The 20,872-nt window shown below is 51.5% G+C and overlaps 2 protein-coding genes across 3 annotated transcripts; both read right to left on the bottom strand.

Moving 5' to 3' along the window:
- Nucleotides 1-259: 259 nt before the first annotated feature.
- Mybbp1a (MYB binding protein 1a) lies at nucleotides 260-12,241 on the bottom strand. Of its 2 annotated transcripts, none has more exons than XM_051168222.1 (26): nucleotides 12,005-12,241; nucleotides 11,805-11,900; nucleotides 11,102-11,185; nucleotides 10,935-11,009; nucleotides 10,734-10,841; nucleotides 9,681-9,856; nucleotides 9,428-9,595; nucleotides 9,201-9,318; nucleotides 8,304-8,599; nucleotides 7,975-8,085; nucleotides 7,457-7,582; nucleotides 7,192-7,359; nucleotides 7,010-7,109; nucleotides 5,487-5,583; nucleotides 5,255-5,406; nucleotides 4,896-4,991; nucleotides 4,657-4,818; nucleotides 4,410-4,580; nucleotides 4,163-4,323; nucleotides 3,555-3,798; nucleotides 3,338-3,469; nucleotides 3,180-3,248; nucleotides 2,624-2,737; nucleotides 2,351-2,452; nucleotides 1,561-1,709; nucleotides 260-1,459 (listed from the first exon to the last, which is right to left on the bottom strand). In XM_051168222.1, the coding sequence occupies exons 1-26, from the start codon at nucleotides 12,194-12,196 to the stop codon at nucleotides 868-870; spliced, it is 4,059 nt and encodes a 1,352-aa protein (XP_051024179.1). In that variant the 5' UTR covers nucleotides 12,197-12,241; the 3' UTR covers nucleotides 260-867. The 2 variants fall into 2 exon arrangements, with proteins under 2 accessions (XP_051024179.1, XP_051024180.1); XM_051168223.1 differs by having other exon boundaries at nucleotides 4,911-4,991; nucleotides 12,005-12,240.
- Nucleotides 12,242-15,465: 3,224 nt separating this feature from the next.
- On the bottom strand, nucleotides 15,466-18,415 carry Ggt6 (gamma-glutamyltransferase 6). The gene is made up of 4 exons (XM_051168084.1): nucleotides 18,068-18,415; nucleotides 17,210-17,412; nucleotides 17,019-17,132; nucleotides 15,466-16,716 (listed from the first exon to the last, which is right to left on the bottom strand). The coding sequence occupies exons 1-4, from the start codon at nucleotides 18,412-18,414 to the stop codon at nucleotides 15,677-15,679; spliced, it is 1,704 nt and encodes a 567-aa protein (XP_051024041.1). The 5' UTR covers nucleotide 18,415; the 3' UTR covers nucleotides 15,466-15,676.
- Nucleotides 18,416-20,872: the final 2,457 nt, after the last annotated feature.

Below are 20,872 nucleotides of genomic sequence, written 5' to 3'. Positions count from 1 at the left end.
TGAGAACCTATTTCCTCACCATCACACCCCCCCCAACTCCTGCAGTCCCCCAGAAGCCACCCCCTCCTACAGGATGACATAAGCCCTTTCCAAGGAGTCAGATTGGCTGCCGAAGGTTGTACCCACCTATCCACACTGCTTCTCAACCAACCGCTCACCAGTGCCTGTAGGTAACTGAGGGGCCAGGCCTTCACCCCAGCCTTTGATTATGCTGTTCCCCCACACATACAACCCTCCTCTGCAGTCACCTCTGGGCCGTATCCTCAGCTTCACTCTCCCTGCACGTTGTGACCAAGGTGGCTCTGGTCCTGGGGTGCCATTTTAACCCATAGGGAACTTCAGAACCAACTTGTACAACAGTCCCTGTGGCTGTCCCCCACCTGCTGACTATGGCTTCAGTGGTACCCACCCAACCAAGTTCTGGGGCACCCTGGGGGTTTGGACATGGGTGGGCAGAGGGTGCTATCCCTAAAGACCAGCCTGGCTCCCTCCCTAACCCCAGCAGAGGTCCCAGCAATGTTTTCTTGTTGTACAAGAACCAGGTCCAAGTGTTGCCTCCTCTTCCTTCCGGAAGCTGAACTGCTCCTTTATTTTTTAGAGCTGCTGATTGTGAATCTCAGAGTCTTAAGAGAGAAGCCAAATATATATTCCTCTTGTAAATGAAGAAATAAACCTATTTAAATGTTCTGGTGGCTCTCCAGTGGAACAGCCTGGGGGAGGGGCAGGACTTAAGTATAGGGGACCCACTCCCCAAAGCCAGAGACTGGTGTCATCTATCATGGCTTCTTTATTAAAATGCTGGTGAAAAAAATAGGAGTCTCTAGGGCTGCTGAAGGCAGAGGAAGAACAGACTATACCACACCATACTCAAGGTGTTTGCACTTTCCTCCTGGCCACTCTCCTTTTCTTGACCCCACTCTGTAACAGGCTGGGGCTCCTGCTGACCAAAGACCGCCTTGCCCTCTTTTGTGTCAGGGCAGACTGGGGGGACTTTCTTATGATCTTCTTTGCTACAAGAGCCTTCTCATGATGCTTTTCACCTTCAGGCTCTATGGGGGACACAGGAGCAACTCCATTCACCTGTGACAGCTCCTCTTTCTTCTTCTGCAGTTTTGGTGTCTTGGCAGGGGTGCTGGGGCTTAGGGTGGGGTTGTTGGGAGCTGGACTTTTGGCCACAGGTGTCCCATTCACCTGGGATGGGGTGTTGGCCCTCCTCCTCTTCCTTTTCCTCTTGCCTGTGCTGGGGGGCTGGTCTTGACCAGGGGCAGAAGGCGTGGCGTCCTCTGTCACTGCATTCTGCCCTGATGTAGCATCCTTTTCTGGTGTGGCACCCTTGGATTTAAGTTTCTTTCGCTTCTTGGTCTCTGGTAAAAACCCCTTTTTCTTGCGCTTCATGCTTATGGTGTTCTGGGTGTCACTGGGAATATTCTTGGCATTCTTCTTTTCTGACTTGGGACGCCTGTAAGGAAGAATACAGGAGAGTGAGAGAACACAGTATTGTGGGTCTTTTCAGCCACATGTATTCCCAAAGTGTGGGTCCCTCCCTCTCCCAGAACATACTGGACTCCTAGCATCCTCATGGACTGCCAGTAGAGGTCATAGAGGCGGTTGGAGCCAGAGGAGTGATTCCCCTGTTGTAGGCTTTGCTGCAGCTTCTGCTGCTTGCTCTGTAGCGTGCCTAACAGAGCAGTGAGGTCCATAGACAGCTTCTGTAGAGGAAAGGCAGGCTGGAGTACCAATGATAAAGATGACATTGCCTCGGGTCTTCCCAGCTGCTCCTTCATCCTTAGCCACTATCTCTTAGGTCACTAGTCCCTTCTTTGTAGAGCAAACAAGGGCTCCTAGCACTGTCTCCCTTCCCATAGCCAGGGGCCTTCAGAGTGGTTCCAAACTAGGGAACTCGGATAGATGTCCATCTCCAGTGGCCTCCCGGCCTGATGGCCCATGAAAAGTCCTGCCCCTCCCTAGCCTTGCCTTACCACCCCTCCCCTGCCCCTTTATTCTGTGCCTGGAAAACTGGCCTACTTCCAAACTGCTGCCCACCTAGACTGATCTCCAGCTCTTTTCACTGTCACTAAAGCCTCTCTGCTTTCTGATGTATAGTGACACAGCCTCGCCCCCATTCTGCTGGGTCCTGATGTGGCCCTTTACCTTTTGAAGTCAACTACTACTATCAACACAGCAGCACTATAATCTTTTTAAAGGCCAGATTTATCCCCCTGGAAGCTCCTCCATGTGGCTCCCAGGCCACACACTCATCTGGTGAGGCTCCTCCCAGGAGGGCTACTGTCAGAACCTGGATATGCTGCCTATTCCATCTAGGCAGCCGGTTCTTCAGCAGCTGCCTTACCTCATGATTGATTATCTTGAAGACAGTGTTCAGCAGCTCCAAGGTGGACAGCTCCCTCTGGTGCTCCCCTTTGCTCTGCGCCTCCCCGAGTGTCTGCAGGGTCTGCGGAGGAAGGCCAACATAGAAGCATTCCTGAGAACTGCCCAAGGCCTTTCTACATCCCACACATAACAGTGGCCCAGAGGGAGGAAATATCTAGAACCTCAAGTTCCAAACAATCTGGCTCTCAGGAACCCGCGCTGGGTTAATTGGTGGAAGCTTCACAGCTGTTACCTGGGTGACCCTTCCCAAGACTTGGCCAATCAGCTGCTCCCATTCAGGATCCTCAAAACACACTCTCAGCTCCCGCGCAGACAGGGCCTTCTGGAGCAGCAGGCATGCCTGAGCCTGCATCGAGGACAATGCAGTCAGTAGGAGCCCCAGCATGTTGGGCCAAGGCTCAGGAAATCACACAAGCTTAGGAGGCTACCTGTGCTGGGCCTTATAATCATCACTTTCTTCCTACATGGGAAAAGGGCTGCTGGGGGCCTTGAAGAGACGGTAGTCCCAACTGGACTGAAGCAAGACCTCATATTGGGACTCTGGCCCTTACTGACTTAATGCTAGCCTCCCTGATAGCCTGGCATCTAAGCAGACAGGGGATGCCCTCTCCTGTAGGCCAGAGATGAGGTCTCAGCAGCGCTGAAGGCCTTGGGCAAGACAGCGAGGCCCCTCTACTTCCTCACGCCTACCATGTGTTGCAGCATGAGCCCAGCCAAGGTCAGTAAAGCAGTAAAGCCTCTTAGGCTTCAGTGAGATGGTTGCACAGGTGATTCAGACAGACCCTTACCTGATGGCGGGGCCGAGATGGGCCAGCCACATGCTGGACCAAGATGGGGAGCAGGTTCTTACAGATCACCTAGGGATTGGGGAAGGACAGGTCTATTAGCTGGGGACTGGGCTGGGAAGGGTTCCCAAGAGGCAGGCTGGCTCCTGCACTGCACTTACTGGGTATCGAGAGAAGAGGCTGAGGAACATGGGGACAGTGAGTGGGCTGTTACGCTTGGTCAGAAGAGATTCCAGTGCTGCCGAGTACACTCGAGTCACAAAGGCCAAGTTTAGACAGCTGGCAGGCTGGTCCTGGTGACAGAGCTAGGGTGAGACTGGGAACAAGGGCTGACCTCAAGTACTCACTGGAAATGTCCCGGGCTGGCCCCTGGCTCACCTCCGAGTTGTTGGGTTCAGTCGCGGTGTCAGCTCCCTGTAGCTTCTGATCATCTTGGTGCCTCTTAGTGGTGTTCCCCCTGAGGACTCGCAGCAGGTAGAGAGAGGCATTGAAGTAGTAAAGAGCAACAGAGGCATCAGCCTGGTTGCCAGCCTGCTGCACAAGCCGCTCCACCTGGGCATGCAGAGCCTCTGCAAAAGGTGCCACCTCGTGGCAGTAGTGGCGGGCGCGGCACAGATGGTGCCTGTGGATGGACAAGCCAAGGCTGATCAAAAGAAGGCCCTCCACTTTGCTCTGCCATGCACAGCAAGAGGAGCAGTCCTAAGTCTCATTTGACAGTTAGGAAATCAACTTAAGAGATAGATAGACCTGACCCACCTCTCCTGTCTCTATCTGTCTTATGGAACAGTGGCCTCAGACCTCTGTAAAGCAAGACCAAGTTCTATGTGTTCAGGGAAAGGGAGAGTCTGAACAGGTAGTGATCTGGACTGGTACAGGGCCGTGTCCTACCCTCTTGTCATAATTCCCAACTATTGTAACTCTGATGGCTGGGACAGGACCAGAGCTTCAGGACCCCCACTCTTCACACAGGGAGCACAAGCACTCACATGAAGATGCGGGCAGTCTTGTGCAGGAAGTCCTGCTCCTGCTTGGTGGAGCTTTTGCTGCGCATGCTATGCTGGATCATGTTCAGCAGTGGCTCAAGTAGCTGCAGGATCAGGGGGTGCTCAGGCTGCTTGGTCACCATCACCTCAACCAGGTCTAGTACCTGTGGACAGAAGGCTGGAGTCAGCCCACGCAGGGCCATGGGAGAGAGGGCAGCTCAGAGTACCTGGCAACTGCTTGCACACTCACCCGGATCTGGAAGTCCCGCCGGAGCTTCTTCTCCTTCTGCACCTTGTTCTTCTCCTCGTTCCGGGCCTGGATGCGCAGCTTCTGCTCTGCAAACAGGCTGGCCAGGTTCTGGTCCAGGGCCATCATTGCTTCATCCCCAAGTTCCTCCTCATCTTCATTGTCCACTCCACCCTGAGGCACAGAAACAGCCATCAGCCTGGCCTTAGGTAGGTGGACAAATCCCCCCTCTCCCCTGGCTTCTGCTCACCAGTGCATTCCCAGCTTTCAACACGTCCATCAGCTGCTGACGGAAGCCTGGATCCACATCCTTATCACGGTCCTCTTCTTCACTCTCTTCCCCATCCTCACTGTCCACACTCTCTGCCTCACTCGCCAAATTCTTACTGTCCTCACTCTCTGAGTCTTCTTCCTATGGGTGGGAGGCAGGCAAGCCACACCTTAACGACACCGTACGACTTATCCCCAGCCAGTCACCTTACTTTCTACCTCGTTGCTAAGTACCTCTCCAGGCTCCGGCTGCTTCTCATCCGTGTCATCAGTGACCACCACGTTGTCATCTTCTTGTGCCTCAGGGTTCAGCACCTGAGGATAAGCCCCAGACCACAGCTCCACTTGCCACCCTGAATGCCTACCCTCCTCAGGTCACTCCCAAAGGGCCCCCCATCCCAGGTAAGGAGTGCCTTTTGAACAGCTTGTGGACACGGCTTGGGCAGGGCTACATGTAGCACTTTGATGGCCCCCACTCATGATGCTGCAGAGCTATAGAAGAGGGGAAGATATGACACATCCCACTACACCTCAGCGGACCCATCTTATAATCTATGTCTCCAAAGGCCCCAACTCACAGCCAAGATAAGCTGCAGACCACGTGGAGTAAGGTGGAAACAGACATTGCCAAATACGTTCCGGACCACCTGGCGCATCAAGTTGCTGGGTTGAGCCAGCAAGGACAGCAAGATCTCCACCATCACCTCCACCCACTCTGGCTCCTGGGAGGCTACAAGTGGGAAAGCAAATTAAGGTTGAGCAGGAACAGATAGCCTGGCTACCCAGCCTGCCCCAGGAACAATAACACACCTTTGGCCCTAGAGCGTGATCGGCGGGGATTCTGCGCTATGCTTTTCTTGATGCAAGTCTGAATGTCATCTAGGACATCACAGCTCTCTGCAGGGGACTGTGGGCAGGACACAGCAGACGTCAGAGAAGAACTGGACCCGAGTCCTTAGGTATGCTAGGCCCTGGCCTATCCTGGCCAGTCACCCTTACCATTCAAAATGGGCATCCCAAGAGCCTTTTCACACAATTTTTGTACAGTCATAAGACCATAGAGCCCAAGTTCCCCATCAACACCTACAGTCAAGGCCAAAAAGGACACCCAAGGCCACAGGACCCGCAAATGCCAAACCCACAATGTTGGGCTATCCTTCACTCCTGATTTTAGATACAGACTTGAAAGCCATTAGTTTTAAAGGTAAATGCATCTTGCTAGGGATAAGCCCCAGTACCTAGAAGGCAGACTTTTGCCTAAAAATGCTGTGGACAGAGAGGCAAGAGGCCATATTTGGGCCAATGGTCTCTAACTCTCTGGCTTTGAGAACTGGCAGGTACCTGCTCTCTGGTTTTGCCTTTTCTCCAAGGGTTTGACAAACCTGAACTGCAGCAGTTTCCTCTGCCAGTCAAGTTCAGAGATGCAGAGGGTCTGGGGACACATGAGGGAAACCACAGGCTGCTAACAAGGCCTATTATCAAGCATCAGAAGCAAATACTATGGCCAAGTGGCCAAAAGGGAGCTACCAAGAGTCCTGATACTCAAGCCACTAAGCCCTGAAGCAGCCTTGGTAAGAGAGGCTCAGAGGTCTAGGGAAATGATGACTCAAGAGAGCAAAGGCACCTGCTGCCAAATCCAGTGCCCCGAGTTTAGTCCCTGTGACCCACTTGGTGGAGAGAACTGTTTCCCCAAAGGTGTCCTCTGACCTCTACATGTGTACTATGGCGCATAACACCACACAAAATAAATTTTTAAAAGTTAGTTTAAAAAGGTAAAGCTTCTTATAAAAAAAAGAGACAGTGTGGTACTAGAGGGCCCAAGACTGCATACAAACTGCAGAATGTGATACCTTAGGAAACTGTGGCAGGTCACAGAGTATTTGCCCGGGAACATTATTAGCCTCAACCATGCTGTCTTTGCTTGGGGTTGGGGGAAGCCCTAGGAGCTACATATAAAAAGTCCAGGCCTCATTTCTAAATGATTGCATCTAAGTGTCCCACATGTCAAAGCAGTCTCCCTCCTACAGGGGGCAGCACTTTCTTTCACACCCATCACTTCCAAAGAATCAGTCACAGCTCGATGAACTGTGAGACTCAATCTCAGTCACTGGGTGTATGGCCCAAAGCAGGCTATTCCGCTTCTGGCATCTGGAAACACAGGGCAGCCCTGGGCAGAAAGCCTGGGTGCTGTGGTCTCTCCCCCATTGTGCTCTAATGTTCACACAGGTCTGGGCTAGCTTAGGGAATCCAGCTTCAACCTCCATCTCCGACTCCTGTCAAAGCCTCTCACAGTAGGGAGAGCCCCATGCCCGTTTCTCTCCAGACCACAATACCTTGAAGAGGTGGAGGCCCACCAGAAGCAGCAGGTGCTGAAAGGCAACAGCCCTGGTCTCCGAGGAGCAGGCCTCTAGTTCCTTCAGAGTAGTCATCATCCTGGAGGGAGGAGGACACTGCAGGCTCCACGGGCAGGCGGACAGGGTATCCTGCTCCACCCCCAGAAAGCCCATGCACTCACTGGTCCCAGGCCTGGCGCTGCTGTGTTGTGAAGGGTGTCACAATGGCCACATTACGGCTGTGGTTCAACAGCAAGTCTGCCAAGTGCACCAGGCGGTGTGTCCAGGGCTTCCCACTTTCAGGCATGTCTGGTGTCTGCCTGAACTTCACACTGAGGGTCTGTAGCAGGCTGGATAAGGGGGAGGTAGGGTTCACAAGACCGCACTAGCATACCCAGCCCCTGGACCCATCAGGCTCTCTGACCCTCCTGAGCAGCCCAGACCTACCTGAAGAAGGCACCAATGATGAACCCACGGGTCCGGTCATCCAAAGGGAAGGAGAAGTGCTGCTTTGTCTCTGGGATCTGGGGAGTGGGCTTCTTTGTCTTAAAGAAGGCATGGAACAAGCAAAACCTGGAAGCGCAGCAAGCGTTGGCATGGTTAGACTCTGTCAGCTGCACCACGCAAGGGCCATTTCTCTCTAGTGTTCCCATCTGAACATTGGTGTCCTAAGAGGGAGTGGCAGAACCAGAGCTGCTCCCTGGAGCCAACACAGATGCGGGCTGGTGTGGGGCAAAGGCTGCCCATAGGATCCACGGATCAAGTCTGAAGCTTTGGGGTCCCACAGCCACACACTTTCTGAGTTTCTTTCCTTCACTGGTTGAGGTACCCCTAGGTCTCCTTGTGCCTATTCCCCACCAACAACTTAACCCGAAGGCTTCTGCCTCCAGGGGACCTGGGACAAGGAGCAGGCAAGGGGACTAGTTTCACAGCCATGCCACTGACAGCGAGTGCCCCTCACACACCTGGCTATTTGCTCAACCAAGGCATCATCCTTCTCCAGGTGCAGATGGTCCACAAGGCTAACCAGCCGGTGGATGATCCACTTCCGGAGTCGGAATACAGATCGCTCAGGCCTGGGAGCAGAGGTCACATAAGTCAAACATGACAATAAAAACAAGGTGCTCTTTTACCCCATGTGGCAGGACCACCCACACCCCGCTCCAACCTCCAAATATCAGTGAGGGCATCCCATAGCCACTGTCAAGAGCTAACACCTCTCCCTCCCCACTTTGTTTGAAGCCATGCCACTCAGGCTTCAGGCTCCTCAATGCTCCTGACACCCGCTACTTACACGTTAAACGAGGCGTCCTGAGCTCTCTTCTGGTTGGCAGTGCTGAAGTCAACCAAGGAGTCCAGGTCAGGCTGGAGGAACATGTCCCGCAACCAGGCCACATAGCTCTGCAGGGCTTCGGTATTCAAAAACCGCGTGACACGCCAGAAAGTAGGCATGACAGGGAGACCTTGGTTGGTGATGGATGTAAAGGCTACCATCATAGCAACCTGTCGCTTAGGCTCATCCTGGCACCCTTCTAGAAAGGTACACACATATGTACTTATCTCTGGGATGAACTTGAACAGGTTTTGGGGCTGCAAGAGATGAGCATGAGTTCGGGTTACCAGAGTGAAGAGGCAGGCAGGCAGGCAGCACCGCCTTCCTACCTCTTCTTCCTCTAGGTCAAAGCTAGCGCTTCTGGCTCCTGGTACACAGCAGGGCTGATTCTAACTGCCAGCACCACCAAGGGCTACCTTTAATCTTTCAAATGTCTACACCGCTCCCAGCAGTACTCTGCCTTAAAGACTGAGGACAATTGATATGGCATGGAACCTAGGTTCAAATTCTGATAGCCCATTACCTACAGTGTCATGCTGGGGCTTAAAACCTACCAATTTTCATGACTGCTATGTGCCAAGCACCAGGCTACTTGCTTTCTGACAATCCCTTGCACAAGGCGCCTTCTACCATTGTCTTATGGGTGACAGGCACGAAAACACAAAACACACTGGGTCAGTAACCATTCAAATCAGTGTGACTCCAGCAGTGTTCCAAATAGATGGCCAGCTGGGCCTGCTAGTGAGTGGGCCTTGGGACAAAAGGGTCAACTTTTGCCAAGCCTCCAGTCCTGTCACACAGAAGAAGCCATCATCTGGCCCTTTGGGGCAGTACTGAACCAGATGTAACGACACCTACCTTAGAAGTAACCATGTGCTCCCCGAAATGGCGGATCAAGTCTCCCCGCATGGCCAGCTGCAGCTGCTTTTCTGATAGCAGGGGAAGGGACTCACCCAGCAGGCGGAAACACATGTAGCTAAGGAGGGTTGAGGCAGAGCCTGTTCAGAGACCTGGTGCTTTGGGGGTGGGCTCCAGGACAGGTCCCACCCCGGCTGGAGGGGAATGGAGGCTAGTGTCATACACACCTGGATGGCCAGCATGGCTTCTTCATCACCCCTTCCTCCAAAACCTCCTTCCAGAACACTGAGAATTTGTTCTCCTTAAGTGCCAGGTGGAGTAGCTTCAGAGCCACACTGGGCAGCTTGTTCTCCTTCTTTGTGGAGCTGGCTGCCACCTTCAGTATGTTCACCAGACTGGAGGGCAGAGGGGACTCAGCAAACACTGCCCAGAGCACGAGACACTCCCAGCAGGAGCCCCCAACCCACACTCTCCTCAAACCTGGGAATGTTCTCTTCTGAGAACAGGTTAATAGAGCCCATCAGTGAATCGAGCTTTGCTGGCACCCTCTGCTGGGCCAAAAGGAAGACTTCCAACTGCTTAGGGGAGCTGAGGATCACTTTCAAGTCACTCTTGAGGACCTTTGGCAGGATCTCCTGGAAGATGGATTCTGGAACCTGGAGTGGGAGCACACGTGGCTTTCCTAGCACCTTTGCTCTTTCCTCTGGGTCTTGCTCTATGCATGCATGAGCTTTTGGTACACTGCCAGCCAGCCAATTTGCTAAGCATTGGACCAGTTAAAAAGCACTGGTCACAGTGTCTCCCCCCCCCCCCCCATGGCCTCCAGCATCCTTTTGATGGCTAACTGGCCCGGGGCTACACTAAAAAAAAGTTATCCCTCAGTCAGGCACGGTGGCACATGCCTTTAATTCCAGCACTTGGGAGGGAGGCTAGCCTGGTCTACAAAGCAAGTCCAGGACAGCCAGAGCTACAGAGAGACCTTGTCTCAAAAAAAAAAAAAAAAAAAGCTATCCCTCTTTTGTTTTTAGAGGACCAGCCTGTTTCATATACACATCGCCTTATGTGGAAAGCTGCAACTTTAATTCTGCTTGTGCAGAATTAACTTCTATTTGTGCAGAAAGACCCAATCAGGGCCGAACTAGTGGTGAATGATTCTGGATATGAACCTTCCTCAGTTTCCCAAGGAGGACAGCGCAGACACAAACTTAACCAAAATAACTATGGCAAATGTATTCAGACTATCTTCTACGTACTCACGTACTGACAAGCACTGTTGCAGACCCTCACTACCCACAAAGATGCCACCACAGAGGGTAATGGAGCATTTGAGGTGCCTAATGGATGGAGGTGTGCTGTGAACCTGAAAGACACACTTGGATTTAAGATATCTGGTGGCAGGAAAAGGAATGTAAAACCATCTTCACAGCTCCTTATACCAGTTGCATGGTTGAACCATCTGTCTTAGTGTTCCTGTGCGCTAACCCGAATCTCCTCAGTTTCCAAAACCAGGCAGCATGACTTGTGATCCCATACCTCAGACAGGATGTCCACCAGGGCCTTCATTGGCTGCCCCTGCAAGTGGTTTTGGTGATAGGACAGGGTCTTCAGCAACTTCACTGATTTAATCAGTGCCTCTTGGTCCTAATACCAACAGAATGCAGAGTGTGAACGAGGCTATTCTGTTCCCCAGCACCTCTAAACCAGTCTGTGTCCCCCTGTACCCCAAGCCCTTACCTTCACCAGGCGGCCCGACTGAAAGAGGGCTAGCACTCCAAACAGGTTTGCAAAGAGAGAGGGTCTCATCATTGCCTACCAAAAGATTCCAAACACAGGTAAAGAGGGGTCCCACACCTGTTCAGGGTTAGGGTTAGGCAACCTGGCCTGCGCAGGACCACACTCACCTTGTTAACTGTTTGCAGACTGTATTTTTCTTGTATCTGACTCAGGATGCTGCACAAAGGGATGTCTTCAAAAGACTGTAACAGCTGCCAGCAAGACAGAGGAATGGCCCAGGAAGTGATACTAGATGTAATCCCGGTCATTCCTCCCTTCCCCCACCACAAGTGCTAAAGATAGTCTGCTGCTTCCAAGGGACCGAATTTTGCACAGCACCCAGTCTCCACCAGTTCGGAAGGCCTAGGCTGCTCATCTGTTACCTCTTGGAAAACCCATCGTATCCACAGATCCTGCTCAGAGCTGCCTTCAGGCTGACCCTAAGGCGTACAGTCTTCATTGCACTTTGTTGTACAAATTTCGAAGTGGCCTGACACCAGCTACATTCCTAACCTAGAGCGGGCTCCCCAACTTCGCAGAAGGTAGAAGGCAGCTCAAAGCTCACCACCTCCAGGAACTGTATGTAGCAAATACACCTGATAAACATGCGTCAGAAAGAAAACTGGTTCAAATCTCCCACCTGCCTGGACTTTGGTGTAGCTAGGCCATGCTTGTTGGTTGGGCACCTCCTCCCACCCATGTTAATGTTAACTGCATCCGCTAAGAAGTCTCTTGGATTTCTCCTAACCCTGCAGCCGCGGTGGCGCCCCATCCTTACACCCCGACCCTTTGCTCTGCGAGGTTCCGCACTTGCCAGACACACCGCCTCACCTGTGCCAGCGCCACACTGTAGCAAGGCCGAGCGGTTTCTCGGCCCACCCCAAGTCCAGTGATCAGGCGCTTCAGGGCGTATTTCATCTCCGAACCCTGCGGAACCAAGAACATCGCTCGTGTTCACACTGACCTGAGGGTCCCAACCCTGCCCCCTTGCATACAGAGGAGTGACTGCGTCCCGGGCCCTGCCATCATACACTCGGCCTTGTGCGCAAGTACTCCAGCAGCTTCTCCGTGGCCTGGAGCCGCGTTTCCTGCTGCGGCTTCGCGATGTCCCAGAAGAAGTCCAAGAACTCGCGGCTGTGCTCCAGCAGGCCGCGGCGGTCGCCTTCCGGCGATTCTGCGGGAGCCGCAGGCTCAGCTTTCGTGGGGCCCTTCATCTCCGCCATGCCGAACCAAACACGTGGGCTCTGAAGACGGTCTCTTCCAGGTCAGGTCTCAGCGCCTGCGCAGTGGGGCGGCCGACTGGGGGCGGGGCCTGGAGAATTGGGAGCAGAACGTCTCCCTTTTCCGGTGGGTGGAGCCGCGCTCGCACGTGTGTAGAGTCGCCGCCGGGTGCCTTTCTGCTCGCTGGAGGCGTTCCTGACAACCGGCGGTGCAAACAAATCCACGAAAAAGCTGCGGGATGATCTCCTCCAGGATCTGGGTCTGCTCGGGAACCATTCCTAGACTCTCCTGCGGCGGCTATCCTCGTCTGCTGTGTGCTCGGGAACAAAGCCACGGCTTCCGTGGACTTCCTTGCTAGTGGGAAGAGATGGTTGATGCATAAATAGCCAAATACATTTAAAACAGTGCTTATGAGGAAAATAAGAAAGGTAGAAAGCAGAGAGAGCCCTTTAAATGTTGAAATACGTTAAAGCATCACCTGTTAAAAATTAAAAAGAAAGTGGGTCAGTGGTGGTTCACTTGTTTTATCCCAGCACGAGGGAGGCAGACGAAGGCGGATCTCTGTGAGTTTGAGGCCCCCCTGGTCTACAAGGAGATTTCCAGGGCAGCCAGAGTTACACAGAGAAACCCTGTCTTGAGAAAAAACAAACCAACAACAACAACAAAATTTAAAAAAAAAACAAAAAAAACTTTTGTATGTTTTGTTTTTTCGAGACAGTTTCTCTTGTCCTGGCTGTCCTGGACTCACTTGTAGACCAGGCTGGCCTTGAACTGAGACATGCCTGCTTCTGCCTCCTGGGTGCTGGGATTAAAGGCCTGCGCCACCACGCCCGGCTAAAAAAAACTTTTAAATTTGATTTTTATTTTATGTGTATTATCATGAGGGTGTCAGAGCCATAGGATCTAAAGTTATAGACAGTGTGAGCTGCTATGTGGACGCTGATAATTAACCCAGTATCCTCTGGAAGAATAACAAGTGCTCTTAACCGCTGAGCCATCTCTCCAGCCCCCAAAAGAAAATTCAGTAAATCCTAAAATACTATTTAAGAAAATGGTCATTCGATGAAAGTATGATAAGACTGTGACATGTGGGTTAACGGCTGAGGGACAAGAAGGACTCAACTGTCCCCCAGGGCAAAAATTTAAGAGGGAACAAAAGAACAGGTCAAGGACATTTCTACTTCAAAGGCCTCTCATCTCTAAAGATCAGGGAGTGAGGTCAGTTTAGGGGAAAGGAAGCAGGTGCTGGGGATGCAAGGCTATACAGGACCCAGGCCAGGCCCAAAAGTTCAGAATGTCTTCTGTGTGTGCAGGGAAGGATTTACATCAGATTCACTTTTTTTTTTTTTTTTAAATGTTTACAATAAACTGTTAGCTGAGCAGGCATGGTGGTTGTAAATACAGAAACAGTGAATTGGGCTGGAGTCAGACCTGGGCTAATCTGGTGCTGGCCAGGGTGGGTGATGAACTGGGTCAAAGGAGAGGACACCATGCTAAAACTTTGATAGTTGAGTAGATGGTGGAGTCACTGAGTCCAGGGGTGTTTTGTTTGAGACAGAGTCTCAAGACAGGGGTGCAAGAGTGCTACTAGTTTGTCTTTGGGGATATGGTGTGGTGGTAGAGCACCTGCCAAGCATGCCAAGGCTCTAAATTTGATTTCTAGCTCCACAAAACAAAACAATTAGCTGAGTGTGTTGGTGGTCCATGCCTGTAAGCCCAGTATCTGGGTAGACTAGATTACTTAGACTCTGCCTTAAAAAAACAAAATTATAAAAAAAGAAAGAAAGAAAAAACCAGGCTTGGCAATGCATGCCTTTAATCCCAGCACTTGGGAGACAGAGGCAGGCAGATTGCTGTAAATTCAAGGCCAGCTTGGTCTACAAAGCAAGTCTAGACAACCAAGGCCAACACAGAGAAACCCTGTCTCAAAAAACCAAAAACCAAACCAAACAAACAAAAAACTCCAAAATTATAATAGGATGTGGTGGTGCACACCTTTAATTCCAGCACTTGGGAGGTGAGGCAGGTGGATCGCTGTGAGTTTCAGGCCAGCCTGGTCTACAGAGTGAGTCCAGGACAGCCAAGGCTACACAGAGACACTCTGTCTCGAAAAAACCAAAACCAAAACCAAACAGCCAACCTAACAAACCAAAAACCAAGTCCCAGCATGGGGGAGGCAGAGGCGTTAGTCCTGGGGTTACAGCACAGTTAAGCATTCTGGTGCCAGGCACATGGCGCACACCTTTAATCTCAGCACTCAGAGAGGCAGAGGCAGGCAGATCCCTGTGAGTTTGAGGCCAGCCTGGTCTACAAAGGGAGTCCAAAATAGTCAAGGCTACACAGAAGCCTTGTCTTAGAAAAAAAATATATATAGAGGCTGTGGATATGCTCATTGGTTAAAAGCACTTACTAATCTTGCAGGGGACTAGGTTCAGTTCCCAGCAGGCATATAACCACTCACAACTGTAACCCCAGTTTCAGGGGATCCAAAGGTATCTTCTGGCTTCCTCAGACATGGGATTCATGTGGTACACATGCATATATGTAGTCAAAGAACTCAGACATATAAAATAAAAACAACTTTTTTAATTAAAAAAATCAAACCCTCTCCAGGCACAGTGGTCCAGTCTGTAATCCTAGCACTCAGGGAGGCAGAGGCGGGCAGATCTCTGTGAGTTTAGAGCCAGCCAAGGCTACACAGAAAAACCCTGTCTTGAAAAACAAAACAACTCCCTCCCAAACCCTCAAAGCATTAGATCAGGATTGCCTTTTACTTCATCAGGTAGGAGACATGCTACTGTATGTCCTTGCCCTACGCTGGAGGAACTATTTCTAGAAGGTTGTATCCAAGAGATCTCAGGGAGGTCAGGGCCAACCAGTTCCATCCCTTTAGTAGCCAGGAGCTGAAGGTGGGTGGGGCAGGGGAAGCTCAAAGAGACCAGCCCAGGCTCCACCTGGGTCTGCTGTTCATCTGTGCTGCTCAGGACATCAGGGATCTCAAGTGTTAACAAGAAAGTTAACCAAAGGCAGGGATGGCACTTGGTCCCTGGGAGATTTGGGCTTTATTAGCTTCCATTCCAACTGATAAAGATGAGCAGGGAATTGTCCAGAGGAAGATGGAGCTTCCCATCCCACACCCTCAACCCCCCTCAATGGCTACTCGGGGGCTGGCGTCCTTCCACTGAACTTTTCCTGAAGGTGAATTGTACTCAGGCTCCTTTTCACCACCCTCTGGGCCCTTAATTTGATAAAAAAAAAAAAAAAAGCCAGAAATTCCATCAGTTTGGGTACCAGGAAACATGACTGGAACAGTCCTGAATGCCAGAGCTAGAGTCAGGTAACAGAATAGGATGGAGGGTAGGTTGATGGAGCAGCAAATACATCACAGACACATTCTCTTCATGCACTCATTGCTGCTAGGCCTTCTCTGTCTGGCCCTCAGGTTCCAGATGCTTCTGCCCTCTCCAGACTCTGCCCCTCTGTTAATACCCCTGAAAGAGACCGCAGCCACCAGGGACGCTGGAGACATGGGCATGTTCTGCATGAGCTACCACCTGGAGTAGGGTCTCTTGGCCACAAATGCCAGAGCTCTCTGTGGGTCCTTGTTGGGCTTGATGTCGGGGTTGCTGTTGGGTTTGGGGTGCTGCCAGATGATTGAACAAGGTGCAAGTCATGGCTTTGGCCCCCCTGGGGGTCCCTGAAGCCACCAGCCCCAACATATCGGCTTCTGTGTCATCCAAGCTGCCACGGAGAATGAGTGGGCAAGCCCAGGGACTACGTGCAGAGCTGGCTACCAGGTTGCTGAGCAGAACACCAGTGCTTGGGGACAGCTGTCCAGAGCCAAAGGAGCTGTTGATTGAAGAGGTTAGAAGGAGCATAGAGCCGCTGCTGTCCACCGTGGCCAAGGCACTGCTCACTGGAGTCTTGGCAGCTTGCAGGAGTGTTGGGCAGAAAGTAGGGCTGACTGTCCTGGAGTGAAGGGCAGACTCCAGCAGTTCCAGAAGTTCTGGGCCTGCTGAGGGATCAGGGGTAGTGAAGAGGATGCCCTGTGGTATGAGAAGCTGCAGTGCGGGCTCTAAGGAGGGCGTGGACTGAGCAGAGGGCTCCTTGAGCCCCAGGTCTCTGACCAGCAGATTCAGCAAGGCATTCCCTGCACGATCTGGGCTGGAGGCCAGTGCTGCTCTGTGCAACACAGCTGCCAGGTTGGGGTTGGTGGCTCGTGCCCCAAGACCCAGTGGGGTGCCATTGGAATGGCAGAACAGTGGACAGAGCCCCTTTGTGCCCTGGGCTGCTAATGCACTTGCCAGGGGTACATCTACCTCAAAGCCCTTTTGAGCCAGCATGGCAGGCTTGGCCAGCAAGTATGACCAGGGCAGGCGACCGAAGTGTGTGTGAAGCAAATGCAGGGCAGGCAGAGCTGTGGGCAGCCCCAGGCCAGGGGCCAGGATTTGGGCTGGACCTGCTGTTAGGGCAGTTGAGTTTCCTGAGGAGCTATTGTAGAAGAGACCCCAGAATGTGGCACCTGTTGGGAGACAAACCACACAAGGGTCAGAGGCACTGGCTGGAACTGGGGTCAGGATCCTGCAGCTGTCCCAGGTGGAGAATCATTCACTACCTTGCTTGCAATAGAAGTCACTGACTAAGCCTGAAATCATGAGTTACTGACCCGGTTTGGGGTCAAAGGTCACTCAAGACTAAGACTGGTGCTCAGATCTTATGTCCTGCTCAATAGCTAGGGTAATGGTCACTGACTGCTCAAATGAGTTCCAGGTTACTAACTGGGTCCCACTGGGTCTCTGTTCAGGGCCCACAGATCACACTGACCTAACCCTGTTGCATGAGGATGTACCACGGCCAGACACAAAGCTGCTCCGACTCCAGCATCCACGACATTGCCTCCAGCAACAAGCATCTCTTGACCCACTTGTGAACATGTAGCTGCAGTAAGGAAAGGTCTATGTGTGATGGGGAGGTGCCCTGGACCATTGACCCCTACCCCGTTCTCAAGCACTGACCTGCAGGGCTGATAATGGCGCTGTGGTGGTACACACCAGGGTGATGGGAGTGTCTGCTGGCTGGAGGAGCCACAGAAACCAAGTTTCCTTTTGGGCTGCCCCTACTGTGCAGCTGCCTCAGAGCCAGGGAGCTGCTAACAGCCAGCAGCAGCAAGCCTGCCAACAGGCGGGCCCAAGCTCCTGGCAGCCCACCAATCTTGTTCCTGCAGAAACGGGAGGCCTGAGCCAGGGTGGGATGGAGGGGCACCCAAGAATCTCAAGAGGACCCAAGGGGTGTTTCTCCAAGAGGTTTGGTTTTGCAAGAGTATAAATTGGCCAAGGAGAGAGAGAGAGAGAGAGAGAGAGAGAGAGAGAGAGAGAGAGAGAGAGAGAGAGAGAGATATTACAGGCCCAGGAAGCTGCATTGGCAAAGACACAGATGTAGAAAAAAGCTGGAGAAACTGAGGCCAGCTTGGAGTGTCTACAGAAGAGCTAGGGGAGGCAGGAACCAGTCAGTCAGAGGGAGGCCTGAAAGAGGCTTGGCACACATGAGAGAGGAGGCTGAGGAGCAGGGCTCAGCCAGGTATAGCCAGGTCCCAACCGGCCTAGCAGGTGCTGTGGCATGGGGGTGGGGTGAGGCCGGCAAAGCTGGGACAGGACAGGGACAGGCTTAATACAATGTCTCTTTAGATACACAGACCTTTCTTTGATTGACCCGCTCAGTCTCACATTTAGTCTGCAGCCTAGAGCCTCCCGCCCCCAAATCCCTGGAGCTCAGCCAAGTGTGGGATTGCCTGACCCAGCTCAGGGGCTCTAGAGAGAGGACCTTGCCAGTCTTCCTGTCTGAGTTATTGGCTTCCCAGGCCCTTGCTGACTCACCGGGGGGTATTTTGGAGTCTCCTTAGGGAGAGAATCGGTGATTCTCCTATTTCTTCTTCTTCTTCTTCTGACTCCATGCCAGGCTCCCAGAGTTGCAGCTTGTGGTAGACTACGGACCCTGTGGTGGCATCCATGGCCCGTTGCTGCCTCAGATCTCTGCTGAGAGTCCTGGCAGTTGAAACTCCCAGGCAGGTAGGCAAGCAAGCTGTGGCTGGTGCTGGGTGGCCTTGGGGAATGGCAGTGGTGAAACAGAGAACAGGTCTGGGCAGGGCGGGGCCAGGGAGGCTGCTATGGGCTGCCTCATTAGAACACCCGGCTTCCATAAAGATTCCACAAGCAGCTGCCATACAGGGGTCACAGTTTATTCAGGATTAGCTATAGCTACAGCTATAGCTATAGCTATAGACCATGAGGAGGGGTCGGGGGAGCCTCCCTTGGCTTTTGAGATCCCTAACCTATCCAGGTCTCTAGGGACCATGGACATGAATTAGAACTACGGTTACAAGGGTGGCCCTGGGTGGTGCCTTAGCACCACCAACCAGATTATATTGTCAGGGGTGTGGCTTCCAGGTAGGGTCAGGGTCCAGTCGTAGGCTGCTGTGAGATCTTGAGAACAGTGATGAGAGCCACCCTTGGATGTGTCATGTGGCTCCTGTCCAGAAGGCGGCATCAGAGACCTCTGTGGGGAAACAGTCTGGAAAACAGGGTTCCCATTCCTTCTCCCTGGAATTTACACCAAGGACCTGTTCCTGAGCAAAGCAGTGCTATTTCCAACAGTCCCTCATCAGAAACTCCTCAAACACCCCTTGTTGGAAAAAATGAACCGCATAAGCCACTGCTATTTAGTCAATGGAGTGTCTGTAGCAGAAAGAATAAGCAAGCTACAGTTATGTGTAACATTGTACATGAACCAGAAGGAACAGGCCGGGTAGGAAAGGGCACACACTGGGTATCTTATGCAAGGCTCAAAACCAGGCAAGGCTAGTTAGCTTTTAGGGTCAGAGTGGGGCTGGAGTGGGAAATGGTGAGAGGGTATTTGGGAAGAAGCTGGCGATGTCTGTTTATCTTTCTTTTGTTTCTCTTTCTTTTTTCCTTCTTTTTTTTTTTCTATTTTTTTTCCTTTCTTCTTCTTCTTTTTTTTTTTTTTTTTTTTTTTTTTTTTTGAGACAGGTCTCTCTGTACTACCCTGGCAGTCCTGGAACTCAATATTTAGACCAGCCTGGCCTTGAACTCATAGAGATCTTCCTGCCTCTGCTTCTCAGCGCTGGCACTAAAGATGTGAGCCACCACACCTGGCCCTCTTATCTTTTTTTTTTTTTTTTTTTAAACTATTACTAATGTTTATTCCATTAAAAGGTTTTTTGAGTTCTTGAGTTTTTATTTGTTTGAGACAGGGTCTTATTATACGGTCTAAGTTGACCTCGAACTCACAGAAATCTGTCTGCTTTTGCTTTCTGAGTGCTGGGATTAAAGGTGTGTGTCCCTATGCCTGCCTTTAATCTTTTAAAAATTACCTGTCTTTCTTTTGTGTGTATTTGTATGTGTATGGTGTGTGGCACTTGAGTGTCATGGGATACATCTGAAAGTCACAGGACAGGTTGTGGCAGTTGGTTTTATCCTATCATCTGGATCCAGGGGACCAAACTTTAGTGGTCAGGCTTGACAACAGGCATTTTATCCACCAAGCCATCTCAGTAGCCCTTTTATTTTTGTTTTGTTTTTTGTTTTAAACAGGGTTTCATGTAGCCCAGGCTGCCCTCAGACTTCCTGTGTAGCTGAGGAAGCATGACATTGAACTTCTAACCCTCCTGCCTTCGCCTTCCCAGGGCTTCAATTGTAGGCGTGCATCAGGACCTAGCTTAATAAAGTCCAACATCAAAATGCTAATGGCTGTGCTGGGCATGGCCGTGTGCACCTCTACTCCTAGCACTCCGGAGTTCTAGGCCAGCCTGGTCTACAGAGTGAGTCCAGGACAGCTAGGGTGATACAGAGAAACCCTGTCTTGAATGACTGTGGATGACAAAATGAAAAGTTAATATCCAAATGTCATAAGAAAGCAGGTCCCAGGTGGGCATGGCGGCGCACGCCTTTAATCCCAGCACTCGGGAGGCATAGACAGGAGGATCTATGTGAGTTCAAGGCCAACCTGGTCTACAAAGTGAGTCTAGGACAGCCAAGGCTACACAGAGAAACCCTGTCTCAAACAAACAACAAAGGCTACACAGAGAAAAACCTGTCTCAAAAACAAACCAACAAAAAACTAAATAAAAACAAAAAAAGAAGAGCCCTGAACTTTTCTGTTAGACATTATATTTGTTACAGAGGTTCTCTCTCTCTCTCTCGTTCTTTCTTTGCTTCTTTCTTTCTCTTTTGGTTTCTCGAGACAGGGTTTCTCTGTGTAACCCTGGCTGTCTTGAAACTCACTCTGTAGACCAGGCTGGCCTTGAACTCAGAGATCCGCCTGCCCTTGCCTCCTGAGTGCTGGAATCAAAGGCATGTGCCACCACGCCCGGCTCATTGATAGCTTCTTATCTGTCACATTTTTGCCCAGGAAGAGACTTTCCCCTGATTATCAGCTTTCTGGCCTCACAGCTGATGTGTATTCACGTGGGTGTGCCCATTGTGAACTGGAATCAAGTGGCACAATTATGTATGTTTTGCTGTATGTAGTTTGTGTTTCAGTGAAAGCCTCAAGCATTTTCTTTCTTTTGGGGAGGGGGGGGGTTGAGACAGGGTTTCTCTGTGTAGCCTTGGCCATCCTGGACTAACTTTGTAGACCAGGCTGGCCTTGAACTCACACAGCGA

The sequence above is a fragment of the Acomys russatus genome, chromosome 25 (assembly GCF_903995435.1).
Source record: "Acomys russatus chromosome 25, mAcoRus1.1, whole genome shotgun sequence".
In the NCBI taxonomy this organism is placed as follows: Eukaryota; Metazoa; Chordata; class Mammalia; order Rodentia; family Muridae; genus Acomys; species Acomys russatus.
Note: the sequence above shows the minus strand (reverse complement) of the source record. Positions and strands in the feature narration are given on the sequence as shown.

Bases quoted from the DNA above. Each gene is read 5' to 3' on its own strand.
- Mybbp1a (XM_051168222.1), bottom strand. From the start codon at position 12,196: ATGGCGGAGATGAAGGGCCCCACGAAAGCTGAGCCTGCGGCTCCCGCA. The intron at 5,407-5,486 runs GTGTGTTATTGT...TCCCACTTGTAG, and splicing joins ATCACGCTCTAGGGCCAAAG to CCTCCCAGGAGCCAGAGTGG. The intron at 4,324-4,409 runs GTGAGTGTGCAA...TTCTGTCCACAG, and splicing joins GGCGGGACTTCCAGATCCGG to GTACTAGACCTGGTTGAGGT.
- Ggt6 (XM_051168084.1), bottom strand. From the start codon at position 18,414: ATGGCAGCTGCTTGTGGAATCTTTATGGAAGCCGGGTGTTCTAATGAG. The intron at 17,133-17,209 runs GTCAGTGCTTGA...TCCTTACTGCAG, and splicing joins CGCCATTATCAGCCCTGCAG to CTACATGTTCACAAGTGGGT. The intron at 16,717-17,018 runs GTCAGTGTGATC...GTCTCCCAACAG, and splicing joins TCCTCATGCAACAGGGTTAG to GTGCCACATTCTGGGGTCTC.